This window comes from Pyxicephalus adspersus, chromosome 4 (assembly GCF_032062135.1).
Source record: "Pyxicephalus adspersus chromosome 4, UCB_Pads_2.0, whole genome shotgun sequence".
NCBI classification, from domain to species: Eukaryota; Metazoa; Chordata; class Amphibia; order Anura; family Pyxicephalidae; genus Pyxicephalus; species Pyxicephalus adspersus.
Window position 1 is genome coordinate 141,436,671 of NC_092861.1, and position 18,219 is coordinate 141,454,889.

The window sequence follows — 18,219 nt, forward strand, 5'->3', positions numbered from 1 at the left end:
GAACGTCCTAGTGGATGGCTATTGCAAAAATTTCTACAGTTCTTAAACATCAAAAGATTTTATTCCCCAAATTATGGTGAGAGAAACATCACATTACTAGTCAAGGTTACAATGCATGTCAATGGGAATGAAACCCGCTCCAAGGTAAAATCAAGGTCAGAAGGTGGTCAACTGCTGGTCAATGGCTTTCAACTAAAGGAGAAGTTAAAGTTGATGCCAAAAGTGTTTATTATGGCCCACATTCCTGCCGAAGTGTCCCCATCCAGGGCTACAACAGCTGCAATATCCCTTATTGCTTCTTCTAGTCGTTGACCATCTTCGTAGGGTTGCAGGGTTGGACATAGTGGTGCAAAACCGAAATGGAATTGTGAATTTTAAATACTGTCACACTTACCTCTTCCTCACTAAAGCCCGGTCGCCTCTCTCCTGCGCATGCAGACAGTTCTGAGTCCGGGTGTGCCTGCTCTTCCAGATTTATTCAGTATCGCCCATCCTGCCGGCCAATCTGAAAATAGCCTCTTAACCATCCCTGGCTTTTTAGCTAGCTCAGACACAGCACTCAGCATTCGTGCAATGTGTCTCCACTAATGCTGATTCCCCCTAGCTCTGCTGAGCATTTTCTCTAAACCTGTTGGTTGATTCAGTGTTTTCCCTGTCCAGCTCCTGTGTTAACCCCTTTATGCCCAGTCTGGTGTTTCCCTGCCTGTTCCTTTGTGTTGTTCCAGTGTCTGCAATAATCCCTGCGTCCCCTGTCGCTTCATGAGTCCCCTTTGTTCCCTGTGTCACCGGTGTTTGTTTCCTGGATTTCTGGATCCGTCTCCCCAAGCGTGACAGATACATATCTGGGGTTTGGATCACTGACAATGTGTTATATCTCTGGTGACATTTCTGCTAACTATTTTGTATCACCTCTACTTCCATAAGACCATAGGTTTAGGTTTAAGACCAAGGTTTAGTGTTTTGGCAGCTGAATTTATTAATTTTTGTTTTTCATGATAGATAATCCATTGGAAGAGCACCCCACCATCTTTAGACTTTGGCCACCGATATTCCCGAGATATATAAGGAGTCAGATTGTGAATCAAAATTGCAACAACCACGCAAAACTGAGAGATCTGTTTTAGGTGGTCTTTAAGTTGTTACTGGAAACATTCTACACCCCCTTCTTCTTAACACAAAGGCGTAACAGTTGTACATTTCTCTTTTAGACAGGAAGAACTTCCTGTACAGTACAGAAATGTTACTCTATTCGGCTCTGCGTTCATCTTTCCCCTCTGATCTCTTTTGTGCTTTAACCACAGAACAAATTGGTCAGGCAGCCTCCTCCATCAACAGGAAACTTCTAGTAAGTAGAAAATTGTTTCCTATCTAATGGGCTGGATAGTTTACCGTGGAGGAGGAAAAATATCTTCTGTTTACCTCCACGGCACAAGTAGGTGGGTGTACTCAGATGTATTGTGGAACGTCGGGCATATATATAACATACACGACCTTTAGCCCTAGATGTGTATTCAGCAAGAAAAAAAAAAACCTTAAAGCAGAAGTGAACACACTAGAACAAGAAGTCCCCGGGGGGTTGAGGTTTTTGTCAGCAGAGACATGCAAAGTTGCTTTGCCAAAAAATCTTTTCCTCGGCCATTGGTGGCATTTTGTGTTTTGCTTACACTGCATTTCCCATTCACCATGGGGTGTAGGGATCGGCTCTATTCTTGGCACTGATGAGAATAGATCTAGAAGCCGGAGAGAATATTTCTGCATGCATAAGAGTTACATCAACAGTGACCACCCAATGGGTCCAGTGGTCCCAGAAAATATGGGTGAGAAGATGGTGGCTTCTGTGATTGCAACAGAGATGGGACCCTGGACCTATCTTCATTGGGGGGGGGCACTAAATTTATATTTTCCGACAAAGTTTAGTTCTGCTTCAAATGAAAACTTGTCATAAGAGAAACATGAAAGTCGTCATTGCTCACTAATAACAGGTGTACAATGCATGCACCTAGAGGTTTCCACCCTCCAATATGGGTTTTCTATAAAAACAGCACAGCAGCAGCTGCTTCCCTTCCTGCTCTCTGTTTCATTTTCCAAAATTGAACAGAAGAGGGAGGATGGAAGTAAAGACTTTCTTCTTACTGACACTAGAGTTGTGTGGGTAAATTGAGCTTAAGCTACTGAGCTCCATACACTTCCTCGTCCTTCCTTTCCTCCTCGTCCTATTCGGCTTACTCCTACTTTCTCCTCATTTAACAGAGCACTTAAAACCCGTCTTTTCAATACCCCCTACCCGTCTTCTGTCTCTGAAATCCTCACTACTCACCCACCATTCCCTACCCCTTCCTTTTCTGTTTTACTTCCCCCACCTCTTAGATTGTAAGCTCTTCGGGGCAGGGTTCTTTCCTCCTCCTGTGTCACTGGCTGTATCTGTCTGTCATTTGCAACCCCTATTTAATGTACAGCGCTGTGTAATATGTTGGCACTATATTGTATAATAATAATAAAAATAATACACAAAAACCATTTTAAACACGGCAGGTAAGAATAGACAGGTAAAAATGTGACAAGGAACTCACAAGCGCCATCTGTTTTCTGTAATTGTAAATTTGTAAGATCTTCGGGACAGGGTCCTCTCCTCCTGTGTCACGGTCTGTATCTGTCATTTGCAACCCCTATTTAATGTACAGCGCTGCATAATATGTTGGCGCTATACAAATCCTGTTTATTAATATGAAATATTCATATGCAACATTTATATTTACTAAGCTAAAAATACTGTCATTTTTATTGCCAAAGTAAAAAAAATATATATACAAAACCAGTGATATACCAGCTGATTACATGCAGAGCCTGATAATGGTATAATAATATAATACAAATAATATTATAAAATAGACTTATTATATTTATATTGGGTCTTATTTATAAAGCTCTCCAAGACTGAAAAAGATAAACTATCATGGGAGAATCTGTGATCCAGCAAACCTAATTTTGAGAAATCCATTGGTTTGTTCAATTGCCCAGGTTCACCCATGATAGTCTATCTTCTTCATTCTTGGACAGCTTTAATAAATCAGACCCATTACATGTTACCCGCCACGCAATGTACAGTACACTTTGTCACAGTTTGACATTTGATGACTTTTTTAGCATTGTAACACTTTTGTCACTTCTTGCAGGACAGCTGTAGCATGGCTTGTGAAGAAAAGATAGTAGTGCACCTTCAGGAGCTGGCCCGTCAGAACTCCAATACTGGGCTATCTCTGGATTTCGAGCCCCAGCAGCAGTACACGTTCGTGGAAAAGTTGCAGGATCGCTACAAGTGTGCGCACTGCCACCAGGTTCTGCACAATCCTCACCAAACAGGATGTGGTCACCGATTCTGTGAGAACTGTATACTGAGGAACAAGTGAGTTTTATCTACAATCTCCTCCAGTTTTCTGTTACTGTTACAGTAGTTATAAGCGAGAAGCGTAAAACACACAAAATTTATATTGACATTTGGAGAGTTGTGATGGTACACCGGTAACAGCCTGGCCAGTAGATGATCCTTGTTTCAGAGACACCAGAAAACCTAAGAAGTAGAGTTTGTCCATACTGAATCTTTTCAGGGTTGTGCGATACTTCCCCCACCACCTAGATTGTAAGCTCTTCGGGGCAGGGTCCTCTCCTCCAGTGTCACTGTCTGTATTAGTCATTTGCAGCCCCTAATTAATGTACAGCACTGCGTAATATGTTGGCACTATATAAATCCTGTTTATTAATAATAATAAAGGGTTGACCATCATTTTATCCTTGGTTTAGTGCTGGGGGGCTCTGTTTGCCTCTACCCAGTAGATATAAATTAAGTGTATCTGTGACATGCATGGCTGCAAAAACCACATTTCAAACTGGGCAAAAAATAAATGCATGGAAGTTGTAAACCCTCCAAAAAAAAAAAATCCACAAAAAAGTTTTCCAATTAAACGTTTTTGTACCTTTTTTTCTAATTTTATTTGATCTTTATTAGAAATACTTGCTGATTCTGCCAGTGAGTTGTTCTTGTTGGTTAGCAGTGGCAGCAATGCGTAGCGTTGCCTCTGGCCTGCCTAGGCTATAGTCAGTCAAGTTGATTCTTCATTGAGTTCCTTCTGCTGTTAATGGCATCTATCGACCATTCCGCGCCCCGTGCCAGGCCAGGTCTCAGCACATGAATGGCAGTGGCTCGTCCTCATTGTATTTACAGCAGAATGGTTTGTGAGATCCAGAACTGGTTACGTCTAATTGAAATATTTCACTTTTTTTTTTTCTAAAATAAAGGTTCAGATATAGGATCAGACTGGTGAAATCTGATCTATAATAAAATATTTATTTATGATTTATTGATACAAAAGCTCATGTATGTTGATCTCCGTATAGCATATACAATTTATTTATGACTGTCTAATGCAGCCTTTCTGTACCTTTTACATGGAGGAACCCTTGACATAACTTTCCGGTCTTAGAGACCCCTTCTTTAACTCCTATAGCCACAGGTCAAAGTACATTAGCTTGGTGGTTAGTGGGAAGAATTCCCCTTACATTGTTGGTCATTGGGAAGAATATCTCCCTTACAGATAGCAAAAAAGTTTATCAATGTCAGGAAAACTTCTTATTGTTCATGGAACCCCCAGCAACCTCTGGAAAAATCCCAGTATACAATATTCTTTGACTGATCGCTGAATGTAAACTAATATATTTTGTTTTTGTTTTTTGTCTCCTTCAGTGAGTGCTATAACATATCCCAGTGTCCCATCGACAATGAAGACATTAAACTTCATGAGGTATGACTGTCTTTATCTTTTTATTATTATTATTATTATTATTATTAATAATAATTATTATTAAACAGGATTTATATAGCGCCAACATATTACGCAGCGCTGTACATTAAATAGGGAATGCAAATGACAGACTAATACAGACATGCAGCATTCATAATAGATTGTAGAGGAGAGAGTCGGGTTAGTGGAATACCAGCGAGAAGGATGTTACAGTAGTCCAGACGGGAGATGATAAGAGCGTGTACAAGGAGTTTGTTTGGTTGTGAGCCCCCTAGGAAGACCTATGGGCCAATTCTAATGCTTGCTCCATAGCAATTGTATTGAAGCCGAATAAGTTCAGTTTTACTTCAATGGAAGAAGAATGCAAGCTGGGAATCAGAGACTTCTTATACTGTCATACTCCTGCCGGGGATGGAAGAGATTAGCACTGTTAGTCACCGTTGAGCACTTTACATGGATAGGTGATAGTTGGTGTGTGATGGGGTCATTGAAGAAGATGTCAGCACTGAAGAGGTTGTGGACATCCCTTTGCTGGAGGACAAGTGAATATTTGCAGAATTTAGATCTACTTTCAATTCATTAAAAAAAATACTTTTTTGGAGTTGGAAAGCCTTTGATCCTAGTCCACTAGTTCTGGTGCCATCCCATCTTCCTTCTTCTTCCCAGCACGGACTGGACACCAGTCACCTCTGTCTTCTGCTGACGTCACCTAGTGACATGCCTTCCTGTAAATGTACAAAAATGTGCATTGCACATGTGTGATATATTTTGCCTTCTGCGCATGCGTGGGATTGGGCATGTACAGAAGTAGCAGCATGCAACCTGGGATGTGTACCTTATGTATCCCAAGAGGCTGCAGGCTTCCCCTTCAAAATAAAATAGGTATAAAAAAACATTATTATATAAAAGGGTTAGCTCACGAGACACTGATGTTGTTTTGTCACATTTCCTTTGCAGATATTTAAAGACAATTGCTGTAAGAGAGAAGTCATGAACTTACTGGTTTTCTGCAGAAATACCCCCGAGTGTGATGTAAAAGTGTCGCTTGGGAGATTCCAGGTAGAGGATTTTTTTTTTTTTTTTTTTTTATGTAGGGCAAGAAAAACCTAACAAGCATTAAACAGATCCATTGAAATGTATTATACGTGTTTGTGCTTTTATTATTCAATTAATATTATTAATAAACAGGATTTATATAGCGCCAACATATTACGCAGCACTGTATATTAAATAGGGGTTGCAAATGACAAATACAGACAGTGACACAGGAAGAGGAGAGGACCCTGCCCCGAAGAGCTTACAATCTTCAGATATTTCGTTCCCTGCATGTTCATCTTTGCTGTTTGCCAACATTACCAATTCAAATGCAAATATGGCCAACTTGACAATAACAAATTTTGTCTTATTAATTTAAGAAAAGTTGATCATTCAATCTACTTACAATAAAAGTGTCCTCCATCATTTTAAATTAATTGCAAAGCCCCATAGAATGTTACCTAAATTGCTGGGAGAGTCAGGGGAACATGTTGATCATGCCCCAAGTGAAAAAAGAGATTGTCGGGGAATATATACAGGTAGTCCCCGTGTTACATACGAGATAGGGACTGTAGGTTTGTTCTTAAGTTGAATTTGTATGTAAGTCGGAACAGGTACATTATTTTAATAAATGCATATATGTGTCTCAACATATTAGGCAGCATGGTGTCAGTTACTGTATAAAATCCTCACTGTGAGTTAATCACAAACAAAGCAAAAAAAAACACTTTTCGGGGCCTAGACATTCATTAACGTCTGGAGCAAGCTGTGCTTTGATATGCAAAAAGAAACAACTGCAGAGTTTCTTAGTCATTAAAGAGTTACAAGATGTTGCAGAAGAGCTCAGTCCCAGCTGTGTTTAGCAAAAGATTTCTTCTGCAAGTCATGCAAACCGCTCCCCTCCAAGCCATAGTCCTGCACACTAGGGAGCAGGGAAGTCCCGTTCGTATCTAAGAGTCGTCTCTATGTCAGATGTCCTTAACTCGGGGACTACCTGTAGTTTATAATGCAGGTGTCAATCTCAATTAGTCCACTACGTTAAGTTGATGGTGAAATATATACATTTACAATGAATACTTGCATGGGCTCAATGGGGATGAATTACTAAGGGAATATTGGACATTCATATGGAAAGTGAATTTGACTTTAGTAAATGGGATGAAACTCTTTTTTATTGCAAACGTTTGCACCTTCTTGTGGACTTATTGAGATCGACACTTATAATAAAAATGTGTTCCAGACATAGATTTCGAAGACTAAATTTTGTCAAATGAAGCTAATTTTGAAATTTTCGCAATAATCCAACTAACTCGGAACAAAACTAATCTAGGCATGCGCTTTGCAGATTATTTGGGAAATTCAATATCATGAAACCATTTTCTTTACATCCCATGGAGCTGGACCACAAAACCTTCTCAATAATTGAATTGTTATTCCCTGGCAGGATCATCTCGCTCAGTGCTCCTATGAAACGGTTCTGTGCAGCAACAAAGGATGTCATGATAAAGTCTGCAGAAAAGACCTGGAAAACCATTTATTGACACAGTGTGAACTGAGAGACGAGACGTGCCAGTACTGCAGCAAAGGCATGGCGTCCATTGACCTACAGGTGATATAAGAACGTTCTGTATATTACTACATGCAGGAAAATCTAATCGGAGTTTACAATTCATAAAAAGCTGAATTCCAGCGAAATTATCCTTTTTATTTATGTTTTGTTATGCAAAAAAAAGGGGAAAGGTTAGGACATCTGTGTGAATCTAAAGGGCAGAAAAGTAAAATCACATGGGCTGTCTGTTTTTTTTTTTTTTTTTCCCTTGTTTTACAATTTAAATTATTTTGAGTTTCCTATGATGGGTTACTTGCTCCTAAATGATCTTTTGTGTATCATTGTTGGTCACCAATAGATGGCGCTGTGTCCTGTTATGAACTCATGTCTCATCTTCAATGGCAAGAGTTTGTTACACACTTTACTTAAGGACACAGCGCCATCTACTGGTTTGACCTGAACTTAAATCAAGATTTTTTTTGGCATTTTGAGGAAAAATAATTTGTTTATATAGGGTATGTTTTTTTTTGTTTTTGTTTTTTTACACTTTTACATGAGCTTATTATATTTCTGAGTTTTCACTACTGGTTTAAAATCTTTGTTTTATAAGTAAACATGTAATACCGGGTACATGTATGAATACACTGAGCACTGTGGGATTTGTAAAGATAAAACACAGCAGGAGCTGTTTGTCTGTACACTGTCTCTTCAACTTTAACATCTTGACAGGCAGGAGGAAGAGGGAAAAGTCACTCTTTCCAGCTTATTTAGGTATAGCATGAGCTATTGGGCTCTGCTAACAATATACAAAGTAGATAAGAAGAGCTTTTAACAAAATGTGAAAATAAGGTAAACTCCACCTGCTGGTGTCACAAAATGACAAAAAATTCTATACAAAATGTTAAATTTAGCAAGCTGTAAAAAAATCAGCAACAGGGCAGAATGACGTCAAGCAATGGTGGGCTGTGGAGGACACTGTAGAGGTGACATGGGAAGCAGCGGCTCAACAGAAGAGACCCTCATGACTTGAAAGAGAAGAGATAACCATACCAATCCTATTACAGCACTATATGGGGGGCATATATGTGGCAGGACCAGAGAGGGCACCATAGTGGCAGCAGGAACCAGTATGGTAGCTGGACTAGAAGTGGGAGTAGTAAAATATATTTTTTTTTTTCTGTTTCAGGTTCACATTAAAAAATATTGTCCGTTGTACCCGGTGCCATGTCCTAACAACTGCAGCCATACTTGTTCAAGAGAAGAGGTAATATATTTTCTGAGGACTCTCTGGGAGTGTATGCATAGTTTTGGTTTTTATTGTTGAAGGAAAATGTCCCTTCCAAGTTTTTAGTGTTATTTATCTATTTCCCTAATAGGTAGATTCACCCTCTGTATTTGTACTGATGGCCACTGTCATTGAGACAGAAAATGATAGGAAAATCCAAAATTTTCGAAAATGTTCCAGAACAAGAAAACTGCCAGCATGTTGTAGGGACCACTGCTTTCAAAGCAGTGGTCTATCTGCAGTGGTCTTGTACAGTCCCTGCTGGGTCAGAACTAGAGCTCTCTAATTAGTTAAGAGCTAATTGGAAAACTAAACTTTTATTGCAGAGTTATATGTCTAAACTCAACAGGGAGCATGTGAGGCCTATGCAGACAAACCCCTGTTTCCAAACCTACAAGGATCCTACTATCTACTGCATGCTGGAAGGGAATGGCCTTTTATATTCAGGTTGTAACCTCTTTAGAAAGAAAACACATTGGGAGACTTGAAACACTTTTTTTCTTTTGATGGACTAAACTGAGTTTTAAAACACAATAGAAACTTGATTGTACCCACTGTTCACATTTTTCTAATTGGGGGGGGGGGGGGGGAATGTGAATCCTGGGTGAATATTGTGTGATAATTAGTATATTATTTTAGCCAAGTTTGCGTCTAAAGAAGCTCAGTTAATATCCATTATCATATCTGTCCCATCATATAAGACCTATTAGAATATATATGCACAATGTCACACTCACCTCCTCCTCACTAAAGCGCAGGTGCCTTCCTTGCATGCGGGCAGTTCTGATTATGGACATGCCTGCGCTCCCAAGCTTTATCAGTTCACCCATCCCGCCGGCCAATCAGGAAATAACCATCCCTGGCTATTTAGCTAGCCCAGACAAAGCACTCGGCTTTCGGGCAATGTGTCTCCACTAGTGCAGAGCCCCTAGCTCTGCTGAGCAGTTCCTCTACACCTGTTGGTTAATTCAGTGCTTTCCCTGTCCAGCTCCTGTGTTAACCCCTTGTTGCCCATTCTGTTGGTTCCCAGCCAATTCCCATGTGCTGTTCCAGTGTTCCTCTCTGTTTGTAGTAATTCCTGTGTCACCTGTGCCTCCTGTTGCCTCCAGTGTCTCATGTGTTCCCTGTGTTCGCAGTGGCCCCTATGTCACTGGTGTCTATTTCCTGGATCCCTGTTATTTGACCTCTGGCTTGTGACCTGACCACTGTTGCTTGCTGCCTTCCTTGACCCCGGCCTTCCTTGACAATTCTTCTGCCTTGTAATTTGGTACCATGTATCCTCCTGCCCACCTTGGTGTGCACAAGGACTGCAACCTGACGGTAACCAGCAGCGCAACATCCTCACCACTAGAGGCTCTGGAGAAGACCTGGTTACTGCTTAGTCTCTGCACCTTGGCCCTTCTCAGGGCTCACACCACTTCTGTGCTAGCCGTAGTACTCCCTAGTGGCCCTGTCTCTGCAAGCGTGACACACAGTGTGTATGTATATCTATGTGTATATATATATATATATATATATATATATATAATATTTATTTATTTATTTACCCTTTATATCTATTGCTACCACTCCAATAATTAAAAGCAGATTTGTTGGTTTTCCAGCTGGAGGAGCATGTTGTCCTCTGTCCTGAAGCCGAGGTAGATTGTCCTTTCTCGAATTATGGCTGCTATGTAAAGGTAAGCAGATGAAGCAATGAATATTTATGTTTTAAAGGGATTTAAAATTCATATTTAAAATAAAACATGCCAGAAAAAAACTGTACCCCTGGCATCATCTTGGCATCAGAAACTCTTAAAAATTTAATGAATAAGTAAATATCATCACATAGGTTCGTGCTAAGCACAGGCCGGACTGTATATAGTGTAGGCTACTTTGTGCTGTGGATCTGTAATCCACTTGCTCCTTCGGGGAGGGGCCACACTTTCTCCATTTCTGATTGGTGGATGTCATCTTTACATTTTTGCGCATCTTACACTTATAATATTGAATATGCTATACTATAATATAATATTATTGAATAATAATAATAATGAATATGCTATATTATAATATAATATTAATGCCTAATGAAGAGGTCCCACAAGGCCAAGAAACATTGCAATGTTTTGCAGTAAGATCAGGTCGTTTCAAGAAAACTTACAATGCTTTCCTAATATCTTTGCAGGTAAAAAGGGGAAAGCTAAAACTGCATGAGGAGACCTTTCTTAAAGACCACATGCTCTATGTCCTGAACAGAAACACAAAACTTGAGAAGCAGGTAAACACATATATCTGTGAATAGGAGTATTCCAGGTAGTAAATGTTTAGGATCAGAAGTAGTTTCCTTGTTTTTTTTTTTTTTCTAGTATGTGACTATAACACACACAATTACATGTCCAGTATGGGATTATAAAAGAAAAAAAAAGTTAGCACCTTAAAGGACAAATAAAAGCTCCTGTATGAAGCTCTAAACAAGTACCAAATGTCATCATGATGCACAAGTCTCATATAATAAACAAAAATCTTCCCTGGCTGAGCCAAATACCATATTTTTCGGACCATAAGACGCACTTTTTTTCCCCCTAAAGTGGGGGGAAAATCAGGGTGCGTCTTATGGTCCGAATGCATATTTTTTTACTTACCTGTATCCCCGCCGGTCCCCGCAGCCAGTGTCCTCTTCCTGTGTCCCAGCGTGCGGCACTTGTGCCCGCCCACGAAGGCGGCGCCGATTGGTTTGATGAATGCCGATCGGCGCCGCCTTCATGGGCGGGCACAAGTGCCGCACGCTGGGTCTCAGGGAAACACAGAGGAGGAACACAGACAGAGGCAGATAGCAGCCAATGTCTGTGTTCCTCCTCTGTAGGAGGCTGCTATCTGCCTCTGTCTGTGTTCCTCCTCTGTGTTTCCCTGTCTTCCAGCGTGTGGCACTTGTGCCCGCCCATGAAGGCGGCGCCGATCGGCATTCATGAAATCAGTTGGCGCCGCCTTCGTGGGCGGGCACAAGTGTCACACGCTGGAAGACAGGGAAACACAGAGGAGGAACACAGACAGAGGCAGATAGCAGCCAATGTCTGTGTTCCTCCTCTGTGTTCCAGCGTGCGGCACTTGTGCCCGCCCACGAAGGCGGCGCCAATTGGTTTGATGAATGCCGATCGGCGCCGCCTTCATGGGCGGGCACAAGTGCCGCACGCTGGATCTCAGGGGAAATCAAATGAATTTTTTTTTTCTTGTTTTCCCGTGCGGAAAACCTGGTGCGTCTTATAGTCCGGAGCGTCTAATGGTCCGAAAAATACGGTACCCCTTTTTTAATGTCTCACCCGCTTCCCCTTTTAGATACTGCTGATTCTAGTGGGAGGGGTTTCAGTAGCAGAAGCAAGGCTGTCAATCAAGAAAGTAGTGGGAGGGGCTGGGTGTGGCCAATTGCTGATTGACAAGCTGCAAGTTTGTGAATCAGCAGTGACAATGATGATAGCCGCTTCCCCTGCACATCTTCCAATATAATTTCAGTAAATCTGAATCTCTTCCCAAAGAGCCCCAGACTTCAGATGATGGTGGGTGGCCAAAAAATCTTTAAAAACACACTTACATTAGACATATCCTCGGATGGTGGGGTGGGGGAGATAAAATAATTACCTGTCTCAGTATAAGTAACTGGACTGGGTGCAAAATCCTCTTATACCTCTGGACCTTTTTTTTTTTTGTTCTGCAAGTTTTTTGCATCATCTCTGATTTGGGTCTTCCATGTTCATTCACAAGATGCAGGATCTGTGGCAAAGTCTGGAACTAAAAGAGAGCACAATTCAAGAGCTGTCAAGCACAGTCAAATGGTGCGAGAAGGAATGTCGCCAATTTGGGCAGCTTGGGGGCACCAATGGAACTCACATCTCCAGTTCACAGGTGAGAAGCTAAAGGCCTTTCACCGGGAGGCTTTTTTTTTTTTTTGGCTGATGGTATATTGAAACCAAAATTCAACTACGACAGAACATAAAATACATACAATCTTAAAGGAACCAACCAAATCACTGGATTGTTATAATCCAATCATTTAAAGACTACTAAATTCAGATATTTTTCATAGCATTTCTACTCTACAGTCCTTCAAGCTATTTCCTATTACAGTGACGTAGCTTAATAGGGGTCACCCTGGACCTACCAGATGGAGATTGTTCCAATCCACCCCATGTGCCCCATATTGACCTGTTTATGATTTTATGAGCATCTCTAAAGGTCCAGGTGGCCAAGCTGTCAAAACGTTGGCAGGCAATGCTTAAAATCTGGAGCATGGCTTGTGATTATCATCCAAATGTATGGCACCATTAATAAATTTAATTGGCTCAACATAGAAAATATGTTTTTTTACGTTACATGTGCAAAAATGCTGTACATAGGATTGAGACTTTAAACCAATGTTTAAACCCCAGGAATCTTCCAGAGGTTGCTAGAGGTTCCTTGAGCAATGAGCAGTTTGAGGTCAGTTTAAATGACACCAATGCTATTTTTGGCTATTTGTAAGGGTGACATTCTTCCCAATGGGCAGCAATTTAGGAGGCATTCTTCCCATTGACCACCACACTAATATATTGTGAGCTGTGGATATAGTAATTATAGCAGGGGCTCCCCGAAGACCTAAAAGGTATTTCAAGAGTTCGCCCATGTTAAAAAGGTCAACAAACCTGAGGACACTCATATACTGCTTAGCTACTGAAACCAATGCTCAGATATTTGTTGAATAAGGTAAAAATCAGAACATGTGTACATACCATTATAACAAATTTCGGCTACTTTTTCTTTACTAGACTTTGGCCAGTTACATGGAGAAGGCATCCTGGTTGGAAGACCAAGTGATGCAGTTAGTGCAGTTAATAAGTGAAGAGCAGAGCCGCCATGACTTGAAGCCATTAATTGAGGCCATTGAGTGTATCAAGCACAAAGTGACCGCCATTGAGAGCTACAAAGAACGCATCGGTAGGTATCCACTTGACCTGGGGAAAATGTTTCATGAATGATCTACAGAGAGGACAGAAATGGAACAGTTTATAGTCAGTTCAGTCTTCTAATTAGAACCGTTTCCTTTTAAAGAGTTAGGAAGACCCAAAAGTTTAGAAAGGATAAATCTCTCATATCATTTATACATTATTCTTGACTTTCCAGATTTACACACAAAGGTCCTAACTCCCCTTTTATTTCAATTTTTGTTATCATCAACAATGAGAAGAGGGAAAAATTGGGGGGAATGGGAAGAAAGCCAACATAGATGTTAGAGAAGGTTGGTGGGTACATGCATGGTCTAAGCAGGTCACGATGGCTGTTTTTCCCAAAGTCACAAAGGCGTTCCTTTTTGGACACAAAAAGCAGAAACCAGTGGTGGATGTAGCCAACAGTGGGCCCCTGTGAATAACTGACTTAGGGCCCTCATGAGGATTGGCTGAAGAAGGTCTGGGCCATTTATTAAGTGGCACATTTTGTACCTCCCTATGTCTGCCCCAGCCAGGAAGCATAGAATTTCCAAATTATACAAAAAAGTTGAAGAGTGACTCAGCCTATCAGACTCCAACTTATTCCATCCAACTGGAGCTAGGTAGAAAAAACATGGCAGGTCTGTGATTATATCCTGGAAATAGCAACGGCCTTGTTATGTATTCACTGAATACATGGCAGCTGGCTGTATCCTCAAACAACTTAATGGCCGCAGGGTCAACCTATCATTGGAGAACCTGGGTAATCAATTGGATTTGGTCCAGCATTGAAAACATTGGCCTTCTAATCGCAAATCATTTTTAAGAAATGTGGATCACCCAGGTTCTCCAGTGTTGGAGAGCTTTAATAAATCCAGGACCATAGTGAGAGCCTTGGGCCCTAAAGAAAATAAATTGATTAGACTTTAGTCTGTTAGTAGTAATGAATCCTGGTAACACTTGTAAGTTCTCCTTATGGACTTTTGTCCAATACGATAATCCTTTTTCTTCTTTATTGATCAGACAACCTGGAAAACCAATTCAGCAAGCACGACATGCAAATTAACCTCCACAAAGCCCAGCTCAGCAGCAACGAGGAACGATTTAGAATTTTAGAAAGCACCTGCTACAACGGCAAACTGATCTGGAAAATCACAGACTACGAGAAGAAGAAGAGGGAGGCGGTGGAAGGTCGCGCGGTCTCCATCTTCAGCCAACACTTCTACACCAGCCGCTGTGGTTACCGGCTCTGTGCTCGGGCCTACCTCAATGGCGATGGTTCAGGCAGAGGAAACTATTTATCACTGTACTTTGTCGTCATGAAAGGGGAGTTCGACTCGCTTCTCTCTTGGCCTTTCAAGCAGAAAGTCACATTAATGCTTCTTGACCAGAGTGGGAAGAAGAACCATATGATGGATGTTTTTAAAGCTGACCCCCACAGCAGCAGTTTTAAAAGACCAGAAGGTGAGATGAACATTGCTTCCGGGTGTCCGCGCTTCGTGTCTCACAACCAGTTGGAGAATCCGAAAAGTGGCTGCTATATTAAAGACGATACCTTGTTCATTAAGGTTGTTGTGGATCTCACTGATCTAGAAGAGTTATAGGACATAAGGAATTTAATGAGAATTTAAAAAAACTTTAAAAGAGCCAGAATTACATCCTGAACTAATTTAGCTTTTACAGATAGTATGGTGAAAATGAATCTGCTATTTTGCCTAGGAAAATGAATGATATTCTTGATAGCCCTCCACCTATCCTACTGATACTTAGCCTACTTTTCCTCCCATCCATAGGAATTCAGTGTCAAAAGCCCTGTGTAAGTTCTGTTCAATCAGAGCTTACCCAGGGCCAATGACCGGCCCTTGCCCCTGGTTGAAGTGTTCCTGGCCTAACCATTGGTGCCAATGGCACCACGCACTGAATAATAGGTGAAGGGAGCCACATGCTCCCCCATAGCAACATACCAGGTCCTTCCAAAGGCTCTGCCAGGTAAATTTTAGAGCCCTGGAGTACAGTAAAGGGAAGTATCAGTGATAGTAAATGAGTTCTTATCAAAGTTATCTGTTGTTTCAAACTTTTTTTGCTGCTACTCTGGACTGATTCATGTAAGATAATATAAGATTTTGTAGACATCACCTTGAGTAGACTTGCCTGCCCTTCCAAAGAATAACTGGTCTTACTATATTTTTGTATTGAATTTTATGTATATATATTTCAGTAGTCTGCATACTGAGGTTTATTTTAGATGATTTATTATAAATTTGTGTGGTCTTGAAAACAAGCTCCAAAGGGTGCAAGTACATGTCAAAAGCAACTGTTAAAGAGGACTGTTCAATTATAAGAACAGCAAAAGATATCTACAAAAAGAGTCAACATTCTGCCTCTAAATGCTTTTATATAAAGTTTTTACAAAAATGATGAAGTAAAAGAACAAGAGAAGCCTATACGATAATGTGTTATTATCCAGATGTGATAGGGAAGCACAAGCTTTGGCTAAAGCCTTGACTATAAGTTCGTATCAGAACGTCCTTCAAGTGCAAAAACGTATACTTGGTTCTCCAAAGTGATTTCGTACTCAATAAGGTGGCATGGTTAGCATTCTAGCCTTTGCAGCACTAGGTCCCAGGTTCGAATCCCAGGCCGGGACAATATCTGCAAGAAATTTGTATATTCCCCGTGTCTGTTTTGTACTCCGGTTTCCTCTCCCATCCCATACACATGCAGTTAGGTTGATTAGCTTCCTCTCAAAAATTGGCCTTTGACTGACTTGTATGATATATATGACTAAATATATGACTATGATAGGGACATCGTGAGCCCCTTTGGGGGACAGTTAGTGACACTTTAAACTTTGTAAAGCACTGCAAAATATGTTGGCGCTATATGACTAGTTAATAATAATGGTTAGGTTAAGCAAACCATTTTGGCACCAAAAATGTCTACACCCATAAAAAAATCAAGTATCATACCTGAAAATATAGAATGACTTTCTACAATTACAAACGATCGTTACCTTTAATTTGTCCTATGAGTTCTGTCCTTAGTGTGAAATACCCATGGTGTGGCTGTTACGCAGCTAACCTAGAGCTCTGGAGTGAGCGTTCAGGAAGTACTTTGCCACCAAGAGAAAAATTCTACCAAATATCTCAACAATCTACTTTAAATGCAACTGATCACAGGCACTCTGAGAAGTTCCCCAATCTGATCAGCAAATTATAACATTCACCATCCACCCCCAATTATTGGGTACTGGGTATTAGGATAAGGTAAAGATAACAGATACTGCTGATCCAGGGAACATCTGTTTGCCCCTGATTGGAATCAGGAAGGAAATTTATTCTGCTGTTGGAGCAAATTGTACCGGGGTTTTTTTGCCTTCCTCTGGATCAACTATATCTTATAGGGTTTTATATCTGGGATATGTGTATTTCCCTAGTGGTTGAAATTGATGGACTTATGTCTTTTTTCAACCTAACCTATTATGCAACTATGTAGGTTAGGATATCCAGGCCTGTTCATGGCATTCTCCAATGCAGAGGAGGGGAAATATCTTTGCTTCTATTGCTATAAATTGTGATTTTATATAAAATTCATGAGAGCTTCCAATGCATTTTGAAGCACTTATCAGAATATATTGGCACATTTCAATGCTCAGATAACCCACTCTCCCCACTTACTCAACAACCTCCCTGTTTCTTAAATGTTTCCTTCTAACCTGTCAAGACCATGAAATAATTGATATCTACATCCAAAAACAAAGCTAACGTATTCTAGCTTACCAGCCCTTTAAATATGTTGGCTGCCTTACAGTTTTATTTTTACCAAGCACTAAAAAGCAATCTTATCATTCTTGTGTAAACTACTGATCATCACAACCCTCAAATAAAAGGAGATGAGCAAAGTAAGCCCATCCTGTATGACAACCATTACTCCTATCACATAGGGTGGAGCAGTGAGCGTTGTCACCCTAGCACAGGAACACAAATGGAATTCAAGGCCACCATATCTAAGGACTGGTAAGCTGCAATATATTACATTTCTGTTTCAGGTACACTTTGGATAAATTATCTTGAAATGATCAAAATTCTATAAACCATTTTTTAAGAACTGATATAATTTTGGAAATATATTTATTTTACAACAAGGTCTGTGGATTCATTTCATTTTGGAATTAAAAGACTGGGGTGCAGAATGCATGTGCCAGTAAATATTGATGAGTATTTTTCCTGCCATACTTGGTGATCAATTTGGGATAAGAAGTGAAGAATTGCTCTATCAAAGACAAGAGATTGGGAAAGGGTTAGATCTACTGTTGGTTCTTTATTGCTCTTCAGCTTCTGGCATGGGGACCCTTTCTACCGCAGCAATCAAGACTGAATGGGAGTGCAGAGCCTGGCTCCTGGCTGCTCTTTCTGCGCAGGCTCGATCCCAGGTATGTGCAGAAGGGGCATTTTCCAACACTGAGGGAAAAGTGATGGCGATCCGACGCATGAGCAGTGAGATTAGCACTCTTTTTTTTCCCCTTTTACAGTTTTTTTTTCCCGTTGGAGCAAATTGTACCAGGGTTTTTTATATCTGGGATATGTTTATTTCCCTAGTTGTTGAACATGATTTTTT

At 40.6% G+C, this 18,219-nt stretch overlaps 1 protein-coding gene across 4 annotated transcripts in view; it reads left to right on the forward strand.

The window, feature by feature from the left end:
- TRAF5 (TNF receptor associated factor 5) overlaps positions 1-17,746 on the forward strand; it is a 30,235-nt gene extending 12,489 nt beyond the window's left edge. The window contains exons 1-11 of one of the 4 annotated variants that reach the window (XM_072409823.1): positions 1,094-1,345; positions 3,174-3,403; positions 4,739-4,796; positions 5,754-5,855; positions 7,276-7,440; positions 8,567-8,644; positions 10,270-10,344; positions 10,833-10,925; positions 12,410-12,544; positions 13,444-13,612; positions 14,626-17,746. In XM_072409823.1, the coding sequence (XP_072265924.1) occupies positions 1,238-1,345; positions 3,174-3,403; positions 4,739-4,796; positions 5,754-5,855; positions 7,276-7,440; positions 8,567-8,644; positions 10,270-10,344; positions 10,833-10,925; positions 12,410-12,544; positions 13,444-13,612; positions 14,626-15,206 (1,794 nt within the window). In that variant the 5' untranslated portion in view covers positions 1,094-1,237 and the 3' untranslated portion in view covers positions 15,207-17,746. Of the gene's footprint in view, positions 1-1,093; positions 1,346-3,173; positions 3,404-4,738; positions 4,797-5,753; positions 5,856-7,275; positions 7,441-8,566; positions 8,645-10,269; positions 10,345-10,832; positions 10,926-12,403; positions 12,545-13,443; positions 13,613-14,625 lie in introns of those variants that run through there. The other 3 variants (XM_072409822.1, XM_072409824.1, XM_072409825.1) reach the window with 3 other exon arrangements.
- Positions 17,747-18,219: the final 473 nt, after the last annotated feature.